A 23,693-nucleotide genomic window follows, 5' to 3' on the forward strand; every position below is an offset into this window, starting at 1 on the left:
ATGTTATTACTTAAAATGGAAGGAAAAAAACCCAACTAACCCTTAGTATCTTGGGAAAAGATCTAAGAGTTGTTATCTTGCATTCCAGATTAAATATTTAACATAGTTCACAAAGTATATAATAGAAATATTTACCTGTTAGGAAACTGTAAGAATATAATTTACAAGTTATTACCAGATTAATTTTTCAGGTATCAGGTAAGGATATCGGTATCAGATAATCTGGGACCTATAAGGCACAGATGTCTGGAATTAGTAGTTCAGTTTCAAAAGAAAATAACTGTTAAATGCAATAGCTTGCCACATCAATATTCAGTTATTATTGCCACTGGTGTTCCCACATCCCACTGCAGCTCACTCTGCATATTTTACAGTTTCTTTAGTTTTCTGTTTCATAGTATCTATAGCATTTAAAAGGATTTGCTCTTCCAGAGAAAAATTAATGGGTTTAATGATTTTGAAGAGATGCTGCTCACTCAAGTTCATTCAGCACAGGCAGCACAATTCTGCAGGTTTTGGATCCCTCACCAGCCTACAGACCGCAGGGAGCAGTGAGGGGGTGATGCACACTCGCTCCGCAGTGTGTGCAGCCCTTATGACGTGTTGTCACTGCCACAGCTGAGCTCTTGCATAGGATCTGAAGCAATTGTTGTTATACCAGACCAGTTATGCACTCATTAAACTTTGCTGTTCCTTCTCGTTCCCAAGCCTCGCACTCTCCTCCACTGCAGTATCCCACTGTGCCTGCACTGAACTTCATCCCTGGCATGGAAACCATGAACCGAATTTGCCCAGTGGTGAATTAGTTCTAAGCTCTGCTCTGAGCAGCTTGCCATGTGGAGGAAACTTTATGTCCTTCAGCAGTAGGCTCATGGTCATTGCCGTTATTCTGAGATAGCTTCTGCTGAACATCTGTGAAAGGACAGAGATTTAGGTAGTGTTTAGCTAGCAGAGTTGTCGGTGTTGGGTAGCACAGGCTACCACGGCAAAGCCAACTGGTACACTGTAGAATCTAAACAACATGCCAACTGTCATCTTTTGATAGGAATGGTTGGACTCGATGATCCGGTGGTGGGTCTCTTCCAACCTGGTTATTCTATGATTCTATGATCTTGTCCTCCAGCTGAAATAAAAGCAGAACATATCACCCTTAGAGGCTTCCCGTATTTGCAAGGAGATGAGTGTTTTCTATCTGGGTGAATAACTTCTGAGCAATGGAAAATGAGCTTTCGGTTCACTGACACTGCAGCTAAAATGATGAGTTCTTGATAAGACCAAGTCTACCAGCTGAGATTTCCTCCAGTCAAGCCTCTATAAAGCTGATTGTTTTTCTGCTTAAAATGCTTGCCACAATACTCTGATCTGGAGGACCGTTAGTCTTCTCAGGTGATCTACAGCTATGATTTTGTTAGGGCTTAGTGAAGGTCAGAAGTTCATGTTGGCAAGTTGTGATTGCCACAGGTGTTTATATGATAATTAAGGAGGTCATCAGCTGCAATTTTCAAATGTTAGTTTAAATTCATTATATTATCTGACAAGCTTAGGGTTTTCTTACTGCTTAATTAAGAATTTCTGTCTCCAAATAAGAAAAAAATATTGAGTCATAAGAGCTGCTGGCATTATTCACAAAACTGTAAAATGTAGACCTAGAAAAGGCTTTTGTTTAAAATAACACACTAGTTAGACCTGTTGTCATGTAGATAAGTGATTTCATACTTGTCTTTTGTGTAAGGAAGATTAATAATTTAATAATTTAAAGAAAACTTAGTGTTTTTCTTAAGCAGGCATCTGTAATAGTGGCATATGTTGCATTAATGCTCTACTCTGCATATGGAAATGGCAAGTTAGTCCATTTGACAGTAAGAGTAAGAAAAAAAATCAGTTCACATGGAAAAGCATCTTCGAAAGAGAGTGGAAAGATTTTGCAAGGTAGTCTAAGAAAGAGGCATATGTTTTGGCTCAGATAGAATGTTTGGAACATCCTTGTGTTGTACAGCTGAAGTAGATCCTTTTTTTTACTAGAAAAATGCAGATGTACTCTCAAAATAAAATTCATTTGATTTTTGTTGAAGTTGAGAGTTAAAGTCTTTGTTCTCTGCTCATTACTTAGTTGAAGTGTTTATGTGGTTTCAACATTTATAGACTTAGTAATACAGAGGATATGCAAACACTAAAGATCCAGCTATAATGATCCTAGCGTGATTTAACAGTTCTGCTTTAATTAGGATAAATGAGTTTACTTTTCTAGTGGGATATATTAGCTTTTTAACAACCACAGCAATGATAAACAGCTGTAAATGCAAAGAAATATATATAATGGGTATGCTGAAGCAATTAAGATAACCCTATTAAGATAACACTAGCAATTAAGTAACTCTGTTGATCATAGAATCGTTAGGGTTGGAAGGGACCTTAAAGATCGTCTAGTTCCAACCTGCCTGCCATGGGCAGGGACATTCTATCATAACTGAACTGGATTTGACTAAGACACATATAGTTGAGAGCAGTGCTTTTACAGTGGATGCCACGAAAATGTTAATGACTGCAATGAGATGGTTAATGACTGCTATTGATTAAGCAGTAATGATTTTAGGAATTTGTCAGAGGTGTGTGGGAGGGTAAATCCAGTTTAACAGGACTTTTCAAAACCATATTACAACTACTTGGAGAGCTACTTATTCAACCAGGAGTCTCTAAGTGTTGATCTGTAAAGAGATATCCTTGGCATATCCTTCTTTGGCCTGAATGCATCCTCTTATGTTGTTCCCTGGTTCTTCTGGCTAAAATAGAACTTGTAATTCAAATTTTATCTCTTTCTGAGCAGTTTTCCACCTCACTGGCCATAAAGAACTTTGCTCCTAGACTATGGAATTGTATAGCTTCTTATGCACATATCTGATGCTTCTCCTCTCTGCATTACTTGTTCCCAAAGGCATTACCTTAGAAAGCGCAGAAAACAAACTGTAAGTCCTATATAGACATCCACCATATAGTCACCCCAAAGCTTTTTATTCAGAGTTGTGCTGGCTGCACTGTTTTTATAACTTCATATGTTAGAGATCAAGCTGAAAGTCTTAATGGTTCCAGAAGACAAGGAAGTCTTGTAACAATGTAGAGATAAATAAATTGTTATTCTATTCAGCAGTTTGGACTGAAGAGTTAATTTTTTCCTCTTGGTCAGTGGCTTGTGTATTAAAAATGTGATTGGCATTGTTTTGTTCTTTGGGAAGAGGACTGATTTTTATGGTTTGTTGAAGGATGCAAAGAAAACTGAATTTAAAGCAAGGGGGATGATATTTCATTCCTGTGTTTCTCTACATTAACTGCCTGTATTTTAAGATGGGGGGGTTCCATTTTATATAGACTTTTTAATTAACAAGCTATTTACTCTGTTAGATATTTTTGTTTGCTTTGATTATTTGCTATATCTGAGAAAAAATAGATAGCATAGAAAACAAATACAAAAGCATATAAATGTGTATAGAATATATGTTGGTAACATTCCTTACTGAAGGAATCTGAGACTTGGTAATGTGTTTAAATTTAGAAACAAATGTTTGGATCATCTAAGTATAACCCCTGGATTCAGTGTTCATTTGGAATTCCTCTCAGATAATAGAGTGCAAGCTACATCACTGCTCAGCATCTTCCATTTTTATTGGATTAACTCCATTTGCCTGCCTTTTTCCTTTCCCCACTGCTGCCGGAAACTAGCCATTTGTTCACTCTTACATGCTTATTCATTTGAAGTGGGTATAGTGAAAAGTATGCTTCACACTTGTGTAAACGAAAGTGCTCCATGTAGGCTACTGGCATTTTTTTAAGCACTCACAGAATCATAGAATCACCAGGTTGGAAAAGACCCACCGCATCATCAAGTCCAACCATTCCTATCAAATACTAAACCATGCCCCTCAGCACCTCCAGGGAAGGTGACTCAACCACCTCCCTGGGCAGCCTGTTCCAGTGCCCAATGACCCTTTCCGTGAAAAATTTTTTCCTAATGTTCAGCCTGAACCTCCCCTGGTAGAGTTTGAGGCCATTCCCTCTCGTTCGTCTTCTTCTGTACAGTGTTACCTCTATGAGTAATTTAAGCAAAAACCTAACATTTTGTATGCTTCGTGCATTCAATTATATAAATAAATAAATCCAGATGGCACTACCATAATATAATCGTCTGCTCTAAGGCAACTCCCCAAAGGACTCCTACTGTGGAGATGTAAGAATGTGAAGAAGCGTATTCTGTAGCATGTAACTCTTAACACTCTGCAAACTGAGTGCCTCCTTCATTCAGCAGAATGAGGGGAATTGAAAAATGGATCTTCATTTTTCCAGACTCGCCTCTTCCAGGTCCCCTTGGATCAACACTGAAAAACTACAACTTCACAGGACTGTAGCAGCTAGCATATGTTTTCTGCTGTATCTCTTTGTTGTGAGTTTATGTTGATTCCAGTGTTCCTCTGGTTTTAACTAGAATACCTTCCCAGGAATGACAAGTACACAACCACAAAAAGTTGGGTTATTTTTAAATTTACTTTAACACAAGACATAATTTCTTTAGACATAGAGTTTTAGCCCCAACAGTTCGATGCATAATAGTTGTAATGGTGTAGGAGTGTTGCCGTGTTCCCACTTTTATGTTTTCATGCATATATATATATGTATATATATATAATATGTATATATGTATATATACACATATATATATATGTATATATATATAATATGGAAGTACTTTAAAAATATTTTTTATTAATAGTATAAAGTTAAAAGGATAGAAGTGTGTTCAAAAGCGTGTTTGAGTCTATTCGGAATATGTTTTGTCTTTACAAATATGCTTTTTCCTCATTTAAATAATTCTAGTGCTCTTTAGGAGGAAAGAAAGAAAAGGCATCCTAAAAAGTTATCGTTGAGATTATTTTAAGACATCAGTTTACCCAGTTTTAATGGAGTCTCTTCCAGGCTGAAATGTGGCAGACACTTCATACCTCACGTTGTAAAACAGTTTGCAAAGGCTGAAATGCAATGTCTTTACAGTCCATGCTGCTTGCACTACTTTTATAATCACTGCAGTCATCATTTCATAAGCTACTCACTGATATATCTCAGCTAATGAGAAAAAAAATACAAAGAAAATTAACATCCTGCAGTAAACCCCCATTTTCATGCATTTTGGTGTTTTCTAAGGGAGAGTTTGAAATGCAGCAAGATTCGTGCTGCTTTAGCCTAGAATGCAAACCTGTAATTATGGTTTTGAGCCTTTTCAAGTAAGAATCAACCCACACATTTCTTTGATATGTCAGTCTCTTTTGTTGCCTACAATTTTAGCTTGATTCAGACCTGAATGTGATTCTTCCTAAGGTTAATGAGAATAGCACATGAGCCTGGGGAGAACAAGCGATCAGAGGTGCAGTGATTTTATTACACTGAGTATTAGGACACTTTGCAGTCTTTTCTAAGCAGCTGTTCTTTAGGTAAATTAATACCTGGGGTCTCTTTACTTCTCCCCAAATTTAACTACCATAAAAGAACTTAATGTAAAGCTGTTCGCCGTGTATCTCACCCGATTGCTATGTGAAACTTCTAACAAATGCTTTTATAAACTGCAGCCATAACACACTAATCTTCTGAACTTCCTGACTCATAAAACTATGATTATTGCTACATGTAAAATTCATCTGGAAATATCCCTCTGTATTTAGTGTTATGGGTATTATGTTGCAAAATCCCTCCTCCTTTGCAGTGTGAGGGCTGCCAGGAAAGCGAAGGACAATGGAGCTGTAGATTGGTGTAGAGAGTAACGCTGCACCTTAATCTTGTGATTTTGGTTTTATTTGGAGCTGGTGATTCAACAGATGGGATGTTTAGATTCTCTTTTTTTTTCCCCTAGACAACAATTTCAGATTTGATTATTTTGGGAATCAGAACATTTCTGGCTATTCTTATTTACCATTAGCTACAGGGCAGTCACTTATTTCCTATACAACTCTGTGAGAAGATAAGTAAGAATCATCACGTTTGTGGGACCCAGTTTGATGAAGCCAGGAAGGACGTTAAAGATTAGAAAAAGCTTTGCTATTGTGATTCTTTTAAGTATTGTAATATCTGAGAGTTACCCTTAGAAACTATTCTGTGATTAAAGTAATGAAGGAAGAGCGGTTTATGGGATTCATTAATAAAGGACTAGTCAAACTCAGCAGAGGCAAGAAGAAGGGATTTATAGTAGTCCACGAGTAACTTCACCCTCATTTTCATTACGGACAATACATACTTTATTTTTTTTAAAAAAAAGAAATGTGATTCTTGTTTAATCTTCAGCAGAGATAATGACATCTGCAGCTTTGCATTTATACACGTACACATTGCAAAGGGAGTATGTTGACTGCACTCTAGGGTATGGACATACCAAAAAGGAGAAAAGTCATGCTTCTATCTTTTATTCACTGCCAGACTAACTTAATATAGATAATCGTCCAGCTGCAAGAAAAAAAAAATCAAATGAACTGCCTTTTTTAATTTTAAAACACAAACATTTGTGTTAAATGATGCTTTTCCCAAGCCACTTTTATTATTAGTATTGTTCTAAATTGCAAGTTGTCACATCCACCAGCCTCTAAATTACCAGTCCTCTGCGTTGCTATAGTAACACCATGGCCACTAAAATATATACTCCAGCATAGAAAGGCAAGCTCAGACTGCGACTCATTTATTTGAAGGTTTTGGCAGCAGAATATCTCCATGAAGCCTCTATAATATAACCCTTGAATACTTGCATTTTAACTCCTTCAACCAAAAACACAGCATTGCACTGAAAGATGTGTTTTATTTAGGCTAGGGTATACAAGCTGAACAGATTGAACAAATACATGGGTATAGTTGATTTCAGACTACTCTTTCCCTCTCTTCTCTTTGATTTTGGTGCAAAGATTGATGGTTTTCTTGAGGTAAGGCTATGAGGACAGTGCAGTATCGTCTTCTGCTTCCTTTGTCTGAAAGGCTGCCCATCTCCTTTTCATGACTCGATCCCTCATCAGTTATCTGGACAACCAAAACTACCTTGGCTGGATTCAAACTGGAGTTTCTTGTTTAGTGAACAAGTCTTTCTGTAACAAAGGGAATGGACTTGTATATTCCTATTTGTCTGGAAGTCAATGTGTTGGTCAGTGCTGGTAACTGTAAGAGTCAGTGTTCAGTGTGTCTCCCCTTTAAAATAACAAAATACTACAAAAGCTATAGGCTTTTTATCTTGAATTTAATCCCTTCTCCTGGTGCATATTACTGTAATACATTCTTACTTTCATAAATCTGGACCTTTTTTGCCCTAATCTGTTCTCTGCATTTTGCAGTCCAATTCCCTGATTTTGAACGGTTTGTCAAGTTAATCTTATACCCTCACTGTGGCTTTACCTCTGGTAGATGTCTCTTCTCAGCCACAGACTAGCTTCCCAGATCTCACCTCTAACTTTAGTTTCCCTGTTTGAACTCCTCATTCCCAGACCTTTCACATATCCACTTGTAGCACTTCTCCCACCGACTCTGTTCTGCTCACAGTGACCCTGAACCAGTCTCTTGGTTCTTCATCCACCCATGGGCTTCCTGACCTCTCTCAACATCCTTCTACTTCAAGATGCAGTGTTGCCTTCCATGCCCAACTAGTCTTGACTATCCAACACCACTGTGTTTTCCATCAACTATGTTATTACCACCATTGCTCTTCTATTTCTAGTATTTCTCTTGTCTGGAGTACATGCATCATTTCTTGCTCTGTGCTCATTAGCACACAGGAGGCTCCATGAGTAGAGTCTGCATGGGCTAAAAGTGGCCAGCTTTCCACTTCTCATTGTCTTGCGGGTTTTCTACTGTGTACAGGTTATATTCATGAAGCATCTAGCATAAGGGTAATTAGTGCCTCTGAGCACTATTAACCATGATAAATACAGCTGATGTAATTTCCCATAGTAGAGTAAAAAAAAAAAAAAGCCACATGTACAGCAGAATGCAGAGATCTGGGAAGAATCCTGTCAGAAAGTATTTATATTAGGCTAAAATAAGAGTTTTGAATGCTAACCACCATGATTTTTTATCAACCAAATATGTATAAATACCCATCTCTATTCTACTTGAAACAAAGGAAAGTAATAAGCCCCTTACTTTACAGCTGTAAATAAGGATTAGTGTGTTTAATCCCTACCTGGATAGATCCTTGTATATCTTCTGCCAGTTTCATAAGGTATTTACTTGAAATACCGGTGGACAAATTGGTATTTTCAGTACCATTTGTACTGAAAAATGTTTTTCTACCTCCCCCAAAAATAATTTTGGGTTTTATCAGTATTCAAATATTTTATATTAAAACATTTTGGGTATGTGTACTGCTGCATTCTCATAAAACTATGTTTGTTTCAGTAGTCATATTGAATCCGTTTATAAAAGCAGAGTCGGAAACAGGCTTTGAGAGACTGCAGTCTTTTAGCTGAGATCAAATCCTGTCATTTAGTACCTTCGAGTACAAGGTTGCTGACATGAGCCCTTACTTCATCCGATTCGGTATGTGGTCTGGAGGCACCCAGTCTGCCTGCTTGGCTGCCATCAGGTTACAGCTTTTCACAGATGACCTAGTCCCAGCAGAAAGTCTTGACCTCTCACTTTTTCAGCACTTCAGAGGTTAATTTCGTTGAGGGATCAGATTTCTTTCTCGGGGAAGTTTCTGATGATCACCTTCCAGCTAGGCTTTACTTGCCAGTGTCTTTCAGAGCTGCTGGATGTTGAGGGCTCTGTTGGAAAACAGCCTAGCTCCAACTTTTTTTTTTTTTTCCCCCAAGTCTCTTCCTAGATAGTCAAATTACAAGCTGTTTTATTTAGGGAGGCGTTGGATGGTAGCCTAATGAAGGTATCAACCTGCAAAATAAATCTGAGTCCCTTTTCCGGAATTCTTCATGGGCAACAAGGGGGAGAAGTGCTTTGGTCTGGGAATGTTGCAAGGTAAGAGATTTTCTGCACTTTTAAAAGCACGTGAGTGTGCTGTGTTATGCAGGTTTAGCTTTTTAAATGCTGCCAGCAATGGGAACACGTTAGCTGATGGAGTAAATCCGAGTTCTCCCTGCACTGTTTAATTTGACTCTCTGCATGCTACCTGAAATCAATATATTTTTATTAATTACAAATATTTGAATAAGATAATAGGAAGTTCTGCAGGTGAGAACTGACAGCTATGCCTGTATTTGTTTATTTCCTGGCTTTACTGCTGGGTTCTGTGAGGTTTATTGACTAGTTACTAGCGTCTCATCAGCTGCAATCTAACCGGCTGCCTTTCCACTAGTGTTACGGGCTTTTAGGCGCAGAAAACTGTGGGGCTTTGTTGTATTTTAGCAGGGTTAAGTTTGCTTTCTGTGCAAAAGAGCAACCTCTGTGGGAATGAGCTCACTGCAGGGAAACAAAGGCGTGTGTGAGGCTCTTTCAGGCCAGATCCCAGCCCGGAGTGCACTTGCTTTTTAGCACATAATGCACAGTTCTTAATTCTCACTCCTGTGCAAATTTCTGTTGGCTTCCTCATTTGTCTGAGGAGGGTGAGATCTTTTCCTCTTTTGCGGTCTCTTTCGAATAAAACCAAATTTTAAAGGCTGGCATAAACCAGGATTTATTGGTACTACTTGGAACGTTGTAGTTCTGCTAAGGAAAAAAAAAATGCTTTCAGAATTGGTAGTAGTTGACATCTTCCACACATCTCCATATTACAAAGAATGAAGGATTTCACTTGATTAAGTCCTGTAAATCGCTGGCGTGATAACGATGATTGTTTTTCAGTGGTGCCCTGTGATCAAATTAACACCTTTTGTTGCCAAGCTCACCTTTAAGATGTATGTCAGCAGGCTGTAAAGCCTTCAGAAAGTCAGATTTTGTGGGTTTCCTCCTTTTTTTTTTCTGTTGGGGGAAGATTTTGCAAGAATAGGCATTATCTTTGTCTCCATGTGCTTAACTGCAGCTGATGCTGCTGTGGGAGAGGAGCAAATGGGTGTGAAATCTGTTTTGCTGTGTGGAGGTTTCTGCCTTGATCAGTGTGTGGAGAGGCTTTACAGTGTATTCTGTATAGGGAAATACTTACGCAGTGACTGTAAGTTGCTTTTCCATCCTAAAACCTGTGATTTATTTATATATATCACGTCTTCCTTTTGTGCCTACACGTTTCTTGCTCGGGGTTACAGCCTGCAGACCTCAAAATATTTGCATTAGTGGAGTTAGAGCATCGGGAGGGATGAAAACAAGGCTGGGAGGCGAAGGAGCCATCTTCTACCTGCAAGCTGGTGTGGGGTTTAGCTCTGTGGGTGGGTTTAGCGGCCACGTTTCCCTGCCTGAGGCTGCCCAGTTGTCCCAGTTGGTGCTGGGGGAGCTGGTGGGCGAGTAGCCCTGGCTGGGGGGCAAGTGACTGCAGGGGCAGGTTGGGCTTCAGCCCCTTGACTCTTCCCACTCAGCAGCAGGGAATTCAAACGCCTTTTCATAGAATTATAGAACGGGTTGGGTTGGAAGGGACCCTCAAGATCATCCAGTTCCAAACCCCCTGCTATAGGCAGGGACACCTCCCACCCCCATTTTCATTCCCATGCTTCCCTTCCACATCTTAGTGACGTCGGCCCTGCAAGAATTTAGCTAATCTTTTTTTTTTCCCCCTCCTTTTTGGTGTTTACGCCCGTTTTTATTGTGTTTTGGAGGCCTTGGCACAGGAGGCTGCCAGGGAGCAGTGGCCTCTGGGCTCCTGGCAGCTCAGGCTGGTGCTGGGGGAGCTGCAGGTGGGAGGGGAGGGTGAGAAACCACGGCGGTGCTGCCCCCAGCTTGCTGCTTTGTAGCAGAAAGCAACGTGAACCCCAAGGTATCTGCTTTCGGAGTCGGAGAAGGTATAAACTGTTCAGGTGAGGCCGAGAGGAAACAAACAGGCGCAGTGTTTTGTTATCACAGCTCCTCATCCCCTCGCCTGGAGGAAGGGGGTGTTGGAGCTGGGTCTCTCGAGAGGGAGGAGAAGGATTTTTGCAGGGGTGATCGTTGCTTGGGTCTTTGCCTGGAGACTCCTGTCCACGAGGGGAGACCTCATTGCTCTTTACAACTACCTGAAAAGAGGTTGTGGAGAGGAGGGTGCTGGCCTCTTCTACCAAGTGACGGGGCAAGATGAGAGGGAATGGCCTCAAGCTCCGCCAGGGGAGGTTTAGGCTAGACGTTAGGAAAAAATTTTCACAGAAAGGGTGATTGGGCACTGGAACAGGCTGCCCAGGGAGGGGGTTGAGTCACCTTCCCTGGAGGGGTTTAAGGAATGGGTGGACGAGGTGCTGAGGGACATGGTTTAGTGTTTGTTAGGAATGGTTGGACTCGATGATCCGGTGGGTCTCTTCCAACCTGGTGATTCTATGATTCTGTGATTCTCTCACTCCATGGGGGAGCTGGGGTTGTCCCTTCCCAGCAGCTTTACCCCCACCTCTTGTTGGTTGCTTCAATCTGCTGGACACGTTTACTGGAGTTTATTTTCTGGAGAGCAGCAGAGGATTTGTACGTACAGAAGGTTTTCTGACTTTCTTTAGAAAGCTTTTCCCAGCACTTCTTACTGTCTTGGAAACAAAGGTATAGTAAACAAAGCACATTTTTTTAACGTAGTAGCAACTAAGATTTAACGCTGACCTTATTGTGGTGTGATGACGCTGATTTTCTTTCCAGTTTTTCACTGATACAGATCAGTTGGAGTCACTGGAATCACACAGAAATGGTCAGGGATGAGCATCAATCCCGTGGCCTTCAAAGCAGGGGGGTGAGGGTGCTGCTGGCTGCAGGGATGCTCTGTTCTCAAGGTTGGGTTAGGCTATAACCCTACCAGTGGGTTATAACCCTCCTCTTCCCGTGGGAGATGTTCCTACCCATGGCAGGAGGGTGGAACTGGATGATCTTTAAGGTCCCTTCCAACTCAAACCATTCTACAGTTCTATAAACCTCTTTATTCTTGTGGTTTGAGCTAAATTAGCGTCAGTTTTGTGACTAGTTATATTTAATCTTTTTTATATCCGTGTTAATAACCTTATAAATATAACACTGGATTTTATTTTGTCCCTTGAAATCTGACCAGGAATTTGACCAAGCCATTGTCAATTTTCAAGTGCACCTCAGACCTTCTACATTTATAAACACAGCCAGTCCTTACAACCAGAGCAGCAAATGGTGGGCAGATGCCAAAAATACCATTTTTGGATCGTGAGTCCAGGAAAAAAGAGTTGGTAGCTGGCTGGAGCATTTGACACTAGTTTTATTAGGCCTCACTGGGATTTGTGTTCTTCCAGACCTAGGGTCAAAGGCAGTGCCTTGTCGTGGTTTCTTGCCTTCCCCTGAGGGTGTGCAATGCCAGAGGAACCCTTGTTGTGAACAATGGCCAAAAAACAAGTTCCACCAGTCAAGTATTTTACAGCTGAATAGAGTTGTGCTGGCTAGTGCTGTTTAGTGGCTATGGACACTGAAGGGCTCTCTGAGGAAGAAGCTGCCATTGGGATTTCTGCTTTATAGCAGGAAGAGATGAGCTAGAAAGTCAGGTTGCTTTCCTGGAGCTTTAGGGTGTTTCAAGTGGGAAACTCCCTGGTACTAGCTGCGGTTAGCAGCTCCTGCACATGTGTGCTCAGGTGCATTCACTTCAAGTTTGACAGTGGCTTGGTCAAATTCCTGGTCAGATTTTAAGGGACAAGATGAAATCCAGTGTTATTTTTATAAGGTTATTAGCACTGATATAAAAAAACTAAATAAAAAAAGTATACATAGTTTTTTAGTTTCTACATATATTTTCTTATCCAACCTTTTTGGACACTGATTGATACTGTTTTTCTGTGTGCTATTCTTTTTTTTTTTACAAATAGTTGTTTTAAATGTAAATCCTGAAACCTTAGATTGGATGGATTCTAAATAGAGCTTGACAGAGAGCTGCATTTCAGTGGCAGTAAACCAAATAGTCATTAAGCATGAAAACGGTCTGAATAGCTCCCAGCACACTTACAGCAGTTTAACACTGCACCAAAAAACGTCATTAAAAGGATTAGATTCTGCTCCAGAAAGAACAGACAGAAATGGTCTATATTCATTTTGCCTGGTTTACTTTGCACTTTCCATGGTCTGGCTTTACAGAGCGTTTAAAGGTAACAGTCTTGTCCCCCTGGGCTCCACTTTTAGTTAGAAATAACGTGGTTTATTTTAGAATGTCTAAATGAGATATAATAAGAAGACAGCATGAGATATAATAAGAAGATAGTAATAAGAAGATGTGGAGAACATGGGTGATTAATAGCCATGTAAAATATGTTCATTATATTAACTTAGTCGACTTCCATCCATTCTTTTGCAAATTGTTATTTGCCATTTTTCATAGCAGTTTGAAGGGAAAACCATACAAGGGTCTCTACATGGTTTTTGGATTTCTGACATAGTGATGTCAGCGTTGTAGGAAATCCCAGAAGAAAATAGTGAAAGCTGCAGTCATAATATCTCATGTTATAGCATGTTTATTATACACTTATTTGGATTTTTTTATTTTGCCTTTTAATTCTTTGAAGATGCTGCTAAATTTCAATCATTTTGCACCTTGCCCTCTTTTTTTCTGTTGTTGTTCACCTATGAACTCATAAATAGTTAAATTTTTAGGTAGAAGAGGGTAATTACCATGTTTCCACTTGAAATATTGTAAAGCCCCAAGGCCCTATCTTGGACAAATGTATTTTTAAGCAGCAAATTGTAATTTTGGTTTTGACTGAAGATCCAGCAAAGTTAAAATCCACACCCATCTGCTGAGAAGGGTGCATTTTCAACCTTTGACAATAGCTTTATTTAGTAGGATTTTAGTGATTCCTTTGCTTTGGACTTGCAAAGGGGGAAGATTTCTGCAGTGAGGGGGCTGTGCTGAGGATCACAGGATGGTTTCATGTGCCATCCAAGCTGACAAAGAAGAGCCAATTCTGTGAATGGCGATTATGCAAGATGGAAGAGTGTTGATAGGCTGTGGAAAAATACAAGTCTGAGCCTAACTGCTTTACAAACCGTTTTCAAAAAGCAGCTCTGAGTATCTGACCTGCTGCTCTATGTGAGCAATCTATAGCAGCAGGGTTGTTAGTTGCATTAGGGCAAGCAGGCTGAGATGGGAAGGAAAAGGAGGATGCTTAGTTTCATAGAGCGCAGGAGGCAGCTTTGTAGAAGTTTAAGTCATAGTGGTGACGGGTTTAAAGTGGGTGGTTGTATAATTTTTATATATAATTCACTTTTAAGGGTTTTTTTTAATTATTTTTTTAGTACTTAAGGTAAGGTTTCAGGTGATTGATCAAATAGTGGAAGGAAAGCCCAAACATTTCAGCTTCATGTTATGGTTGAGTAGACTTCTGCTGACATCAGAAATTATTCATTGCACCAGCTAAATTACAAAGATGTTATCTTGGCTCTGGGAGCCGGGAACACTGTAATTAAGGCTGTTAGATTCCCCATTCTCCTTCTTTGCTTTTGCCTTTAACCATCAAGACGCTGGATCAAGGTAAAAGTGATCTAATTTATATGGAGGGCTCAGGGTTGTTTCAAGAACAGTCTGAAATAGAGATGCCTTGGTTTGTTAACAGATGATATCCTCTTGAGAAGCTGCAGACAGGGACATGGATTGGCATGTCCTATACTGTTGTAAAATACCCCAAATACAGCATGTTGTGCTTGGGGAGTGTGTGTGTAAACTTTAGTGTAGTGGATTATTGACAGCAGGTTAAACAATCTATGGGCTTTAACTGCATTACTTTTTAGCAGTATTTGTTGTGTGCTTATAAAGTTGCTTGCATTGGCATTTAATTTACAGAGTGTAGTGAATTCCACATGCTTCTCACTTGCATTAAAACCGTCTCTAGTGTTACTCCAAAGGACAGCATCAATAATTGTTTATGTGGGTTTTCAAAAGTATGTTAAATTCCTTAAAGGGATGTATTTTCTTGTTTTCTTATATCCTATCATTCTTCTAGCTAGAGATTAACCCCTATCATACCCCTGCTGAGAGTAAATTTTTCAAATAAAGCAGAGATGTCCAGTTTTAGCTTACACAGCATCTTACCTTGTCAGAACAGCCGTGTGCACAAGGATCAGTGCTTGGGTCATCATCACGCCTACAGGAGCTGTGTTGCTTAGCTTCAGGCAGCTGTCTTTCTACCTCGGAATAGCTCATCTATTTTAATTTAATAACAGATTAGTAGACTTGAAAATACAGAATTTGAGTTGTTCGTAATTTCCCTCAGGACCTAAAAGACTTCAAGCCCAGGATATACTGCAGGGGAAGCCACAACCATCAATGTATGCAGGTGCATGTTTCTACCTTTGTCCTTAGGCACATGTCCCAGTTCACAAGGGCACTCGACTATTTCCATAATGCCCTAGATTGCCCAACTGAAGTCAACAGGACTGGTTGATGCCAGTAAAACTACTTATGATTAACAGTAGACACATTCTTTAGGTGCTGATGAACTGGGGCTTGTGATAGAGTGGTGAATGGTTGGAAATGTAGTGTTTCTGCCCATTCAAACTGGAACCGTGAGTTACACAAAAGAACATTATTGGGTTGTGGTTTTGGGGAGGATGAGGGGGGCATTGCTGTATCTTCATAAGAAGGAAATTAAACTGTTAAACATGGAAAACATTGGCATTGCTGATATTGTTATTAGGACTTTATTATAAAGTGCAGAAATAGGAAAAAATATGTTAGTTGCTACACAAAATTTTTGAAAATTAGCATATTCTAGGCGGTTATTTTAATAACTTTTATTTATAGACTTATAAAATCTAGGAGTTGTAATTGCTTTAAGTTACAGGTTTTGAAGTAGAAATAAACCCCAGTTATAGGTCCTGTTTTTAAAAACTGAAATCTAGAACTAACATTACTTCCAATATTTTACATTATAATATTTAATTGCATACTCTGAAAAAAAAAAAGAAAAAATGCTTTAAAGAATTCTTACAGTTCTTTTCCAAGTTTTCAGGTTTTTCATATTAGGCACTTGTGGGGGAAGTATGGTGGATGTTTTTAGGGGATGTTTGTGGTTTTGTTCCTCCATGGATTTCTTTGTATGGTCAGCACATCTTTCATTCAATTATGCTGAGGAAGATTTTGGATAATAGCAAATAGAACTGTTGAATCTGGTTGCCTGCCTTTCTCATACTCAACCGGTCTCATTGTGCATGGAGTTTTATTTTGACATGTAATTGTATTTTGTATTACAGTGAAATCTTCTTTAGAAATATCCATGTGAGGACAAATCTGGAACATAAAATTATACCTTTGCTTTAAATTGTAGCTTCACCAACACTGTGGACTGCAGCGTGTCTTTCCAATCAGGAGAGCGGGACTGTCTGTGGGTTTATCAAATAGTGTTTTGAAAATCTTTATGCAAAGCCAGGGCTTTGCCTGTGACCAGGACACTCCTGGAAGTCAATCAGAGCTGGCAGGAGTGGTTTTTGTGTAAGCTGGAGGACACAAAAAGGGCCACCTGAAGGCTCAGTGAAGGGGAGCCTGTGGCAGGGGTCAGTGGTTGATCCCTGTGCCTGTCCCTCCCCATCCCTGTCCTCTGCCAGCAGAGCAGCAGAGCTGAGCACTCCCAAATTTCCTGAAGGCAAAAGTTAATCTGTCTTGCTGAAACTGTTGATCTGAGCTTCCCAGCTGGCCTTGTCTGCAGTGATACTGCCAGAGCTGGCACAAGGGATGGTGCTGGCAGATTGATGAGGACCGTAACTGGGAACAAAGCAGTAGCAAAGAGCAGCTGCAAGCAATAACCCTTGCTGCCGGCTCGCAGAGGAGCATGGTCCCTTGGCCACTGTTTCATGGGGGATTCAGTAATTGTGCTGCTGGTTAAGCTGCACTCAATTTTCTCAAAGGCTTTACGTAGATATAAATGAACAAAATATTCCCAAGTAACAAAAAAAGCAATTAAAAATTATTAAAGCATGGTTAAACCACATACTGGTAGCTGTTTTGTAACACTAAGTGAGAAAAATGAAATGCTTTTCATTTCAGAGTTGCCAAAGGTTAGAGAGTAAGATCACAGAACGAGGTTATATAATAAGTCAGTGGTAAAGCTATGGATAAAATTCCAGAAAGCAGACACAGATTGCCTTCCTTAACATAGTTCCATTACATACCACACAATTTAGTTTTAAATGCATGTATTAAACATTCAGTGTATCGATTTGTGAATGGCATCCACTGCATGGTCAAAAAAACTCACTGCAATCCTTTTGTTAGAAACTGGTAAAGCAAATAGGAATGCTACAGTGAAGACAATCTGGAGCTCTCAAAATCTGTGGTGATACAATAGCTAGTGAGCTGCCAGGAGATGAGTTCTTACTGCTAGATTTGCAAATGAACTATGGAATATATATTTATGCATTTCCAGTAGTACTTATCCATCAGTGGACTGAAATGTCTTCACAGACCTACTTAAAGGCCGATGTTTCAATCCCAGCTTTATTGTTCTTGGAGATGGAACACTTGTAAGCCAGTTTATAAATCTATTCTTTAAGCAGCTTATTTTTAAGGGCATTTTAGGAGCAGGACATATAGCTTGACTACTAGAACATATTTGTTCTGTGTCCCCTAACACTCACATAGCTTCAGGCATGGGTGTTTTTGTTGTGTTCTCTGTTTCCTATACTTTCAGTTACAGATTTCTCTTTTAACAAAAAATATTGAAGCTGACGCACACTGGAAGAAGGTAGTCCTGAATAGTAAATTGTTAATAGATCTCCTTGAAAAGGGTGCGTGGTACAGGGCTATGTACCATCTGAGCAATTAAACTTTCAATTACTAAAAATATCTGGTGCCAGTGATTGTGTTGACATTAGATCCAGGTTGTTGCCCAGGTCTGTGTAACAACCAGGTACTAAATATTGCTTCAGGATTAATTTTTATCTTGCATTTAAGTTCCATCTCTATGTTACAGCTTAGCAAATCACTGCTACATCTACCTTGGAGGTGCCTTCTTTGCAGCACTTTTCCCTGCTCTGGAACTGCAGGCATAAATTTTGAGCGTCACTTAAAAGTTTATTTACTCTTGCAGAGTTGCAATTGAGGCAGGAAGAATTGCATCACTGGTGCTACTAGCTTAATGAAGGTACACGTTAAGCTTCATGGCAACCATACAGTCAATGAGCTGTATTAATTTAGACTTGAAATGTAATGAAGATAACTTAGGACAATAAGCATAACATTTTCATTTGGCAACCGCAAGTAGGATAAGGCTTGTAGAAATAATAATTTACTTTTGAATGAAGTTTTCTCTTTTGACCTTTGCTTTCTGTCTTTGTGCTTTTTCTCCAGCTGGGATGACAGCAGCTCTGTCAGCAGTGGCATCAGTGACACCATAGATAATCTCAGTACTGATGACATTAACACTAGCTCCTCTATCAGCTCCTATGCCAACACACCTGCCTCCTCCCGCAAAATCTTAGATGCACAGGTAAGATTTCTGGTTAGACAAGTAACATTGATATCTTGTTATTTTCTCTGTGCAGTAGGTATAATTGTTTTAAGTTGGATGAACTTGAACACACAGCCAGCCTTCACTACAGACAGTATCACTGAAAAGGCAGTGTCAAGCAATAGTAACCATCTTATCATATGTAGCATTTATGAATATTTCCTCTGTATGTGAAATCCGTAGGGTCTTTGCTGCAGTGGAGTGGTGACAAAAGGGTTCTGCCTTCCTAGCGGCACTGCTGTACAGAAAATGCACATCAGTAAATGGGATATTTTTTTAGCGGTAGAAAAAGTATGATGTTTTTTATTGAAGAGTAGAATTTATTAAGTTAACGTGAAGGTTTCAAGATTGTGTACGCATCCATCAGAAATGCAAACATGCTAGGCAAATGAAGTAGATTATTTTAAACTTCGAGGGCTATGTGTTTCTGAAGGCTTTCTACTTTTGGCATAAGGAGGATATATTTTATGTCCATTGGCAGGCTACGTATACATTTTGTGATCAGATACCATGCATCTCAAGAGGATGAAGCAAGTGAAGGTGTCCAAGTTTTTCATTCATCAATTAGACTGCATAATATAGATACTCCCAGTAATAGGAACTGTTTTTTTCCCACTTGTACAGAGTTTTGTTTGGAAAATTATGGGACTAAGAAGTCCAGCTTTGTTCTTTGTATACCCACCTACTCAAGGAACTCAGGTGTTGTGTGTCAAAGCAACCAGGATGCAGTGACTTGGCATTGCAGCAGGTAGAGGAGGGGGCTATAGGTATGACTTTCTCCTCTGCTTCTTTCCTCTTACATTCTTCTCCAATCCTTTTCATGACTGGGCCCTAAATCTGGTTTTAATATAAGTTTTAGTGTAGAAGTGTGGTTGCTGCGAAGTGTTACTCTGCCTATAAGGCTGTGGTGTGAGCACGTATCATTAGTTTTTGTTCCCTTGCCACAAAGTGCATATTTGAGTCTACTTTAAAGATTTCTAGTTAGTCATGGGTTGTTTATCAGTGATTGCATATGTGCTAATACAAATCCCATGCAAGTTGAGAGCAGTTAAGATCAATGAAGTGTGCTTTTCAGTCCGTAACTGAGAGTAATATAGACAACTAGAAGTGTTTTTGACAGTTGTTACTGCCTCTGCATTGTAATAGTACCGGGAAAAAAGGAAGATAAAGGGAGACATGACTAAACATTAACCTACGAGATAAATAGAAAATCATTTGACTTCTATCTTCTGATGGGTCACATTCTTGGAAACACCTCTGAGAGATCAGAATCTTTGTTGACGAACTCCTCTTCCTCCTCCACAACTCTTAAAGCATCCAAGAGAGCACAGACAATACACAGAAGAAAAGCAGCTGAGGCTTGTACAGACAGTAGAGCGTAGTCATTAGAAGGCGAAGCTGGGAGCTGAGACATAGAAGTTGTGTTTGCAGTTTGTTGATGTGTGTCTGTGACCTGCTTCTCCACTCAGTTTTCATGGCTGACAGTATTTATTCTTGGTGTTGCTGTTATCTGCAAATTATTATCCATAAAATAGTTTGGTTTTGTTTGAACAGAATGTCCTAATCTTCTCAGTCAAGGGACTGAGAATAGCTTGGAGTGATGGAACCTTCCCCATCAAACCTTGCAAGGTTGATTTTGTTGCTGCCCAAAGTAGTCCTCACAGCTCATGACACACTGAATGCTACATATTATATGGCTTTTCTGTCTTACCTGGAGTACTGTATGATGCCTGTGCCCAGATTTGTGTTCCCCTGTGTGGCAAGACAAAAAGGACTGACAAACGTTTGCAGAGGGATGTGGGCTTTTCTTCCCAGGGTATCCACTGCTTTATTTCTCCTTAATGTGGTGCACTTAACTCTTCAGCTGCTGTGATTCCGCCACAACTTTTTGAGATGGTACACAAGTTGGAATTTAGATAATTAAAGGGGGAACTTACAGCTAACACTCATGCAGCTGGGAGTCCAGACAAATAGTACAGCAACATCAAAGGGAGAGAGTCCTAACATGTCAGTGTCTGCTGATAAAATCAGTAACATGCAGAATCATCTCTGTAAAGGAAGAAGACATGCTTGCAGGAGTAAAAGTCTCAACTAAGAAATGGATTTTCGGAGCTTTTAAGTACTACATCCTCCAGAGCTTCAGTTTCTCCGTGTTTGAGAAGCAGGACTTAGGCATCCTAGTTGTAGCGCCTTTCTGAGATAGTACTATGCAAATGTTTACAAGTAATTTTGCAACAATCTAGTGATCGGAACTAGAATTTGCCTTCCCGTGTTCCCTTGTCTTGCTCCAATTATAGAATCATAGAACAGCAGGGACACCTCCCAGTAGATCAGGCTGCCCAAGGCCCATCCAACCTGGACTTGAACACACCCAGGCATGGGGCAGCCACAGCTTCCCTGGGCAACCTGTTCCAGTGTCTCACCACTCTCATGGTGAAGAAATTCTTCCTAATGTCTAGTCTAAATCTGCCCCTCTCCAGTTTATACCCATTCCTCCTTGTCCTATCACCACCTCTCATCAGCTTTATGAGTAGTCCTTCCCCAGCTTTCTTGTAAGGCCCTTTTCAGGTACTGGAAGGTCGCTATAAGATCTCCTCTGAGCCTCCAGGCTCAACAAGCCCGACTCTCTCAGCCTGTCCTCGTTATGCCAAATACCAGACCACTTACTGTAGATACATGACTTTAGAGGCCCTATTTTTTTTCCCTTATATTGCACAGAGTTAGATAAATTACCTTTTAACACAGCACTGTGTATAGAATGCCTTTAAAGTCATGTCATACATATATTTTAAGGAGAACTTAATATCTGGTGGACATTAGAAAATAACTTATGTAACTGAAATAAGATGGAAGAGTGAAAGAGATCAAGTAATGAAACTTGTTCATGTAATGCTAAAAAGATTAGAAAATGGAAAAGATACAATTAGTTTACATAGAAAACAGCAAGACCTTTCAGATGTGCGATCCAGACAACTTCTTAGTTTCATTGAAGCCAAGATGGGTTTCGTCTGTTCACAGCCTCATGAGTAGACTTACAAAACTGTAGGAATAAGTTCAGGAATCTGGGTGGTTACTGCTACTGCCAGCTCAGTCAGGTGGCAGGCTTTGCTCCTAGTTTATGCTCGCTGTGTCTTGCCATGACCTTCAGAAGACAATATTTCCACTTTCACCTACTCCACACCTTTCAGGCGGGTGGAGTTTCAGCTGCAATCCCAAAGCCAGCTTTCACCATGTTTTGGGTTTGATTCCTTAGTCATGTTTCTGTGCTGTTCTAGTATTTACCATTAAACAAGAACACCTCTAGCCAGAGGGCTTCAGGGGAAGATGTGCGGCATTTCAAAGGCTACAGAGAAAGCTTTGGCCATGGACGTAATAGTGGAATGAAATGGAAAAGAGCAAAGATACGAGGACTCTTGTAATGGTGTTTTCTTTGTTGATGCTGTACTGTTTTATAGATGTAAAGGAGGGGTAATAGAATGCACAGGAATATTTCATAACCAACCAAAACTAGCATAAGCCTTTTACTTACAAGTGGGTGTATTTCTTGCTCTTGAACACTAGCAGTGTAAATCTGCAATTTCAGACAAGGTACTTGAAGCAAGATACTAATAAGAACAGGTGAGGAATGATGTTGAGGTGGTTTTGTTGATTGAAGATTTGTTACTTCTTGCCCACGCTCTCTTCTGAGATCAGAAAATGTAGGAGGTGTTTGCATGAAATGATGATTTTGGAGAAGCACTGGACATAGAAACAGTCGCACTGCAAATGTGTTACACGTCTATCAGCGTTCGTAAATAGAAAAGTAATCATCCCCAAACCTTGCACCTGTACAAAAAGAAAGAGGCGAGAAGCAATATTTTATTAAGTCTATGCTGAGTTGCTCTGTTTGAATGGAGAGGCAAGGAAATGACATTTGCATAGCATGAGGAAAATACAGCAAGACAATAATATCTAAATCCATATTTCAGCAAATGCTTGTTTGTGTAAAAGCTCAATATACAGACAAATAACCCAGGCTGTAACTATTTCACATGACTGAAGGAAGACCATTATGATGTGTGGTGTCAGCTTACAAGTACTGATTGCTTAAACTAGTTTTTCAGGCTTTCAAAAAAAAAACCCCTAATTACAGTAAAAAGTAGAAGTAATTAAGCCACAATCCCCTTAGATTCTTTAATGTTAATGGTGTGATCTGGTAAGAGAAGAAAACTCGTGAACTTGAAACGTGCTTTAGGAACTTAAAAATAAATAGTACCATTTTGCTGAAAGCCTGATAAATAATCATGCATCCTTTCCTGCGCTTTTTTTATTATTCAGGGGGAGTAAAAGGTTGTGGGCTTTATAATGCCTCAGGGTATTTAAACTAATTTCCTTTTAAGTGATATTACCCTTTGACTGCTGCACAGTGCTGAGCACATTCATCTTCTGCTGAAGCTGCAAAGAAGAAATGACAGTTAACATCTTACCAAAATTCACCAGCTCTTAATTAGGAGCTTTGTGATCAAGTGTTGAATTGGCAGTCTCGTTCCTGGTACTGTGATGGCTAGAGAACACTACAACTATTAGAGTTTTATTAGGGTCAGGGTCAAATGTGGACATTTGTCACTTGTGCCTTGTCACAAAACAGTTTGTTGTGATGTTACAGAAGTTGCCCAAATTAAATTAATTGACAGCATTTAATGGGAGAAGTAGAATTCTGCAAGAGTAGCCATTAGCAACAGAAAATGCTAATATATGGGGAATGTATTATATATGTAGAGTAATAGATTTAATTTAAGCATTTCTGAGAATTTGGCAGTGGCTTGCTAATCAGAAAATTCTACATTTGATGTTAATATTTGCAAAATTCTCTGTAATAGATTGGCAGAATAATCAGTCTGCGGAAGGAATAAGGTAAAACTGTTTATTGAATATAAGTTAAAAGCTGATGTAGTTTGTATATTTAAGTCAGACTTGAGTATTGTTAGAAAGTTGTTGGGGATACGTTTTTCTTCAGTTCTTTAGTGTCATTCTAGAAATATGTTAGATTAGAATGAACAGCATTCCACATCTTCAGATCTGTTTGAAAAAGCTGCCTCCTCATGCTCTGGAGATCAGATTGCGAGACAAGAGATAGGAAAGCAGCAAGAACAAAGGAAAGCTGGCTGCACAGGTTTGAAACGGTTTTTTGGCATTGCAGTAAAAGGGTTCGTC

The 23,693-nt window shown here is 39.7% G+C and overlaps 1 protein-coding gene across 6 annotated transcripts in view; it reads left to right on the forward strand.

Moving 5' to 3' along the window:
• The window catches only part of NAV2 (neuron navigator 2), a 419,911-nt gene that overhangs the window by 346,039 nt on the left and 50,179 nt on the right, over nucleotides 1-23,693 (forward strand). For 5 of the 6 annotated variants that reach the window (XM_069857433.1, XM_069857429.1, XM_069857431.1 and 2 more), the window contains one exon: nucleotides 18,341-18,479. In XM_069857433.1, coding sequence (XP_069713534.1) covers nucleotides 18,341-18,479 — 139 coding nt within the window. Of the gene's footprint in view, nucleotides 1-8,741; nucleotides 8,983-18,340; nucleotides 18,480-23,693 lie in introns of those variants that run through there. The other variant, XM_069857434.1, reaches the window with a different exon arrangement.

Source organism: Phaenicophaeus curvirostris, chromosome 5, assembly GCF_032191515.1.
Source record: "Phaenicophaeus curvirostris isolate KB17595 chromosome 5, BPBGC_Pcur_1.0, whole genome shotgun sequence".
Classification (NCBI taxonomy): Eukaryota; Metazoa; Chordata; class Aves; order Cuculiformes; family Cuculidae; genus Phaenicophaeus; species Phaenicophaeus curvirostris.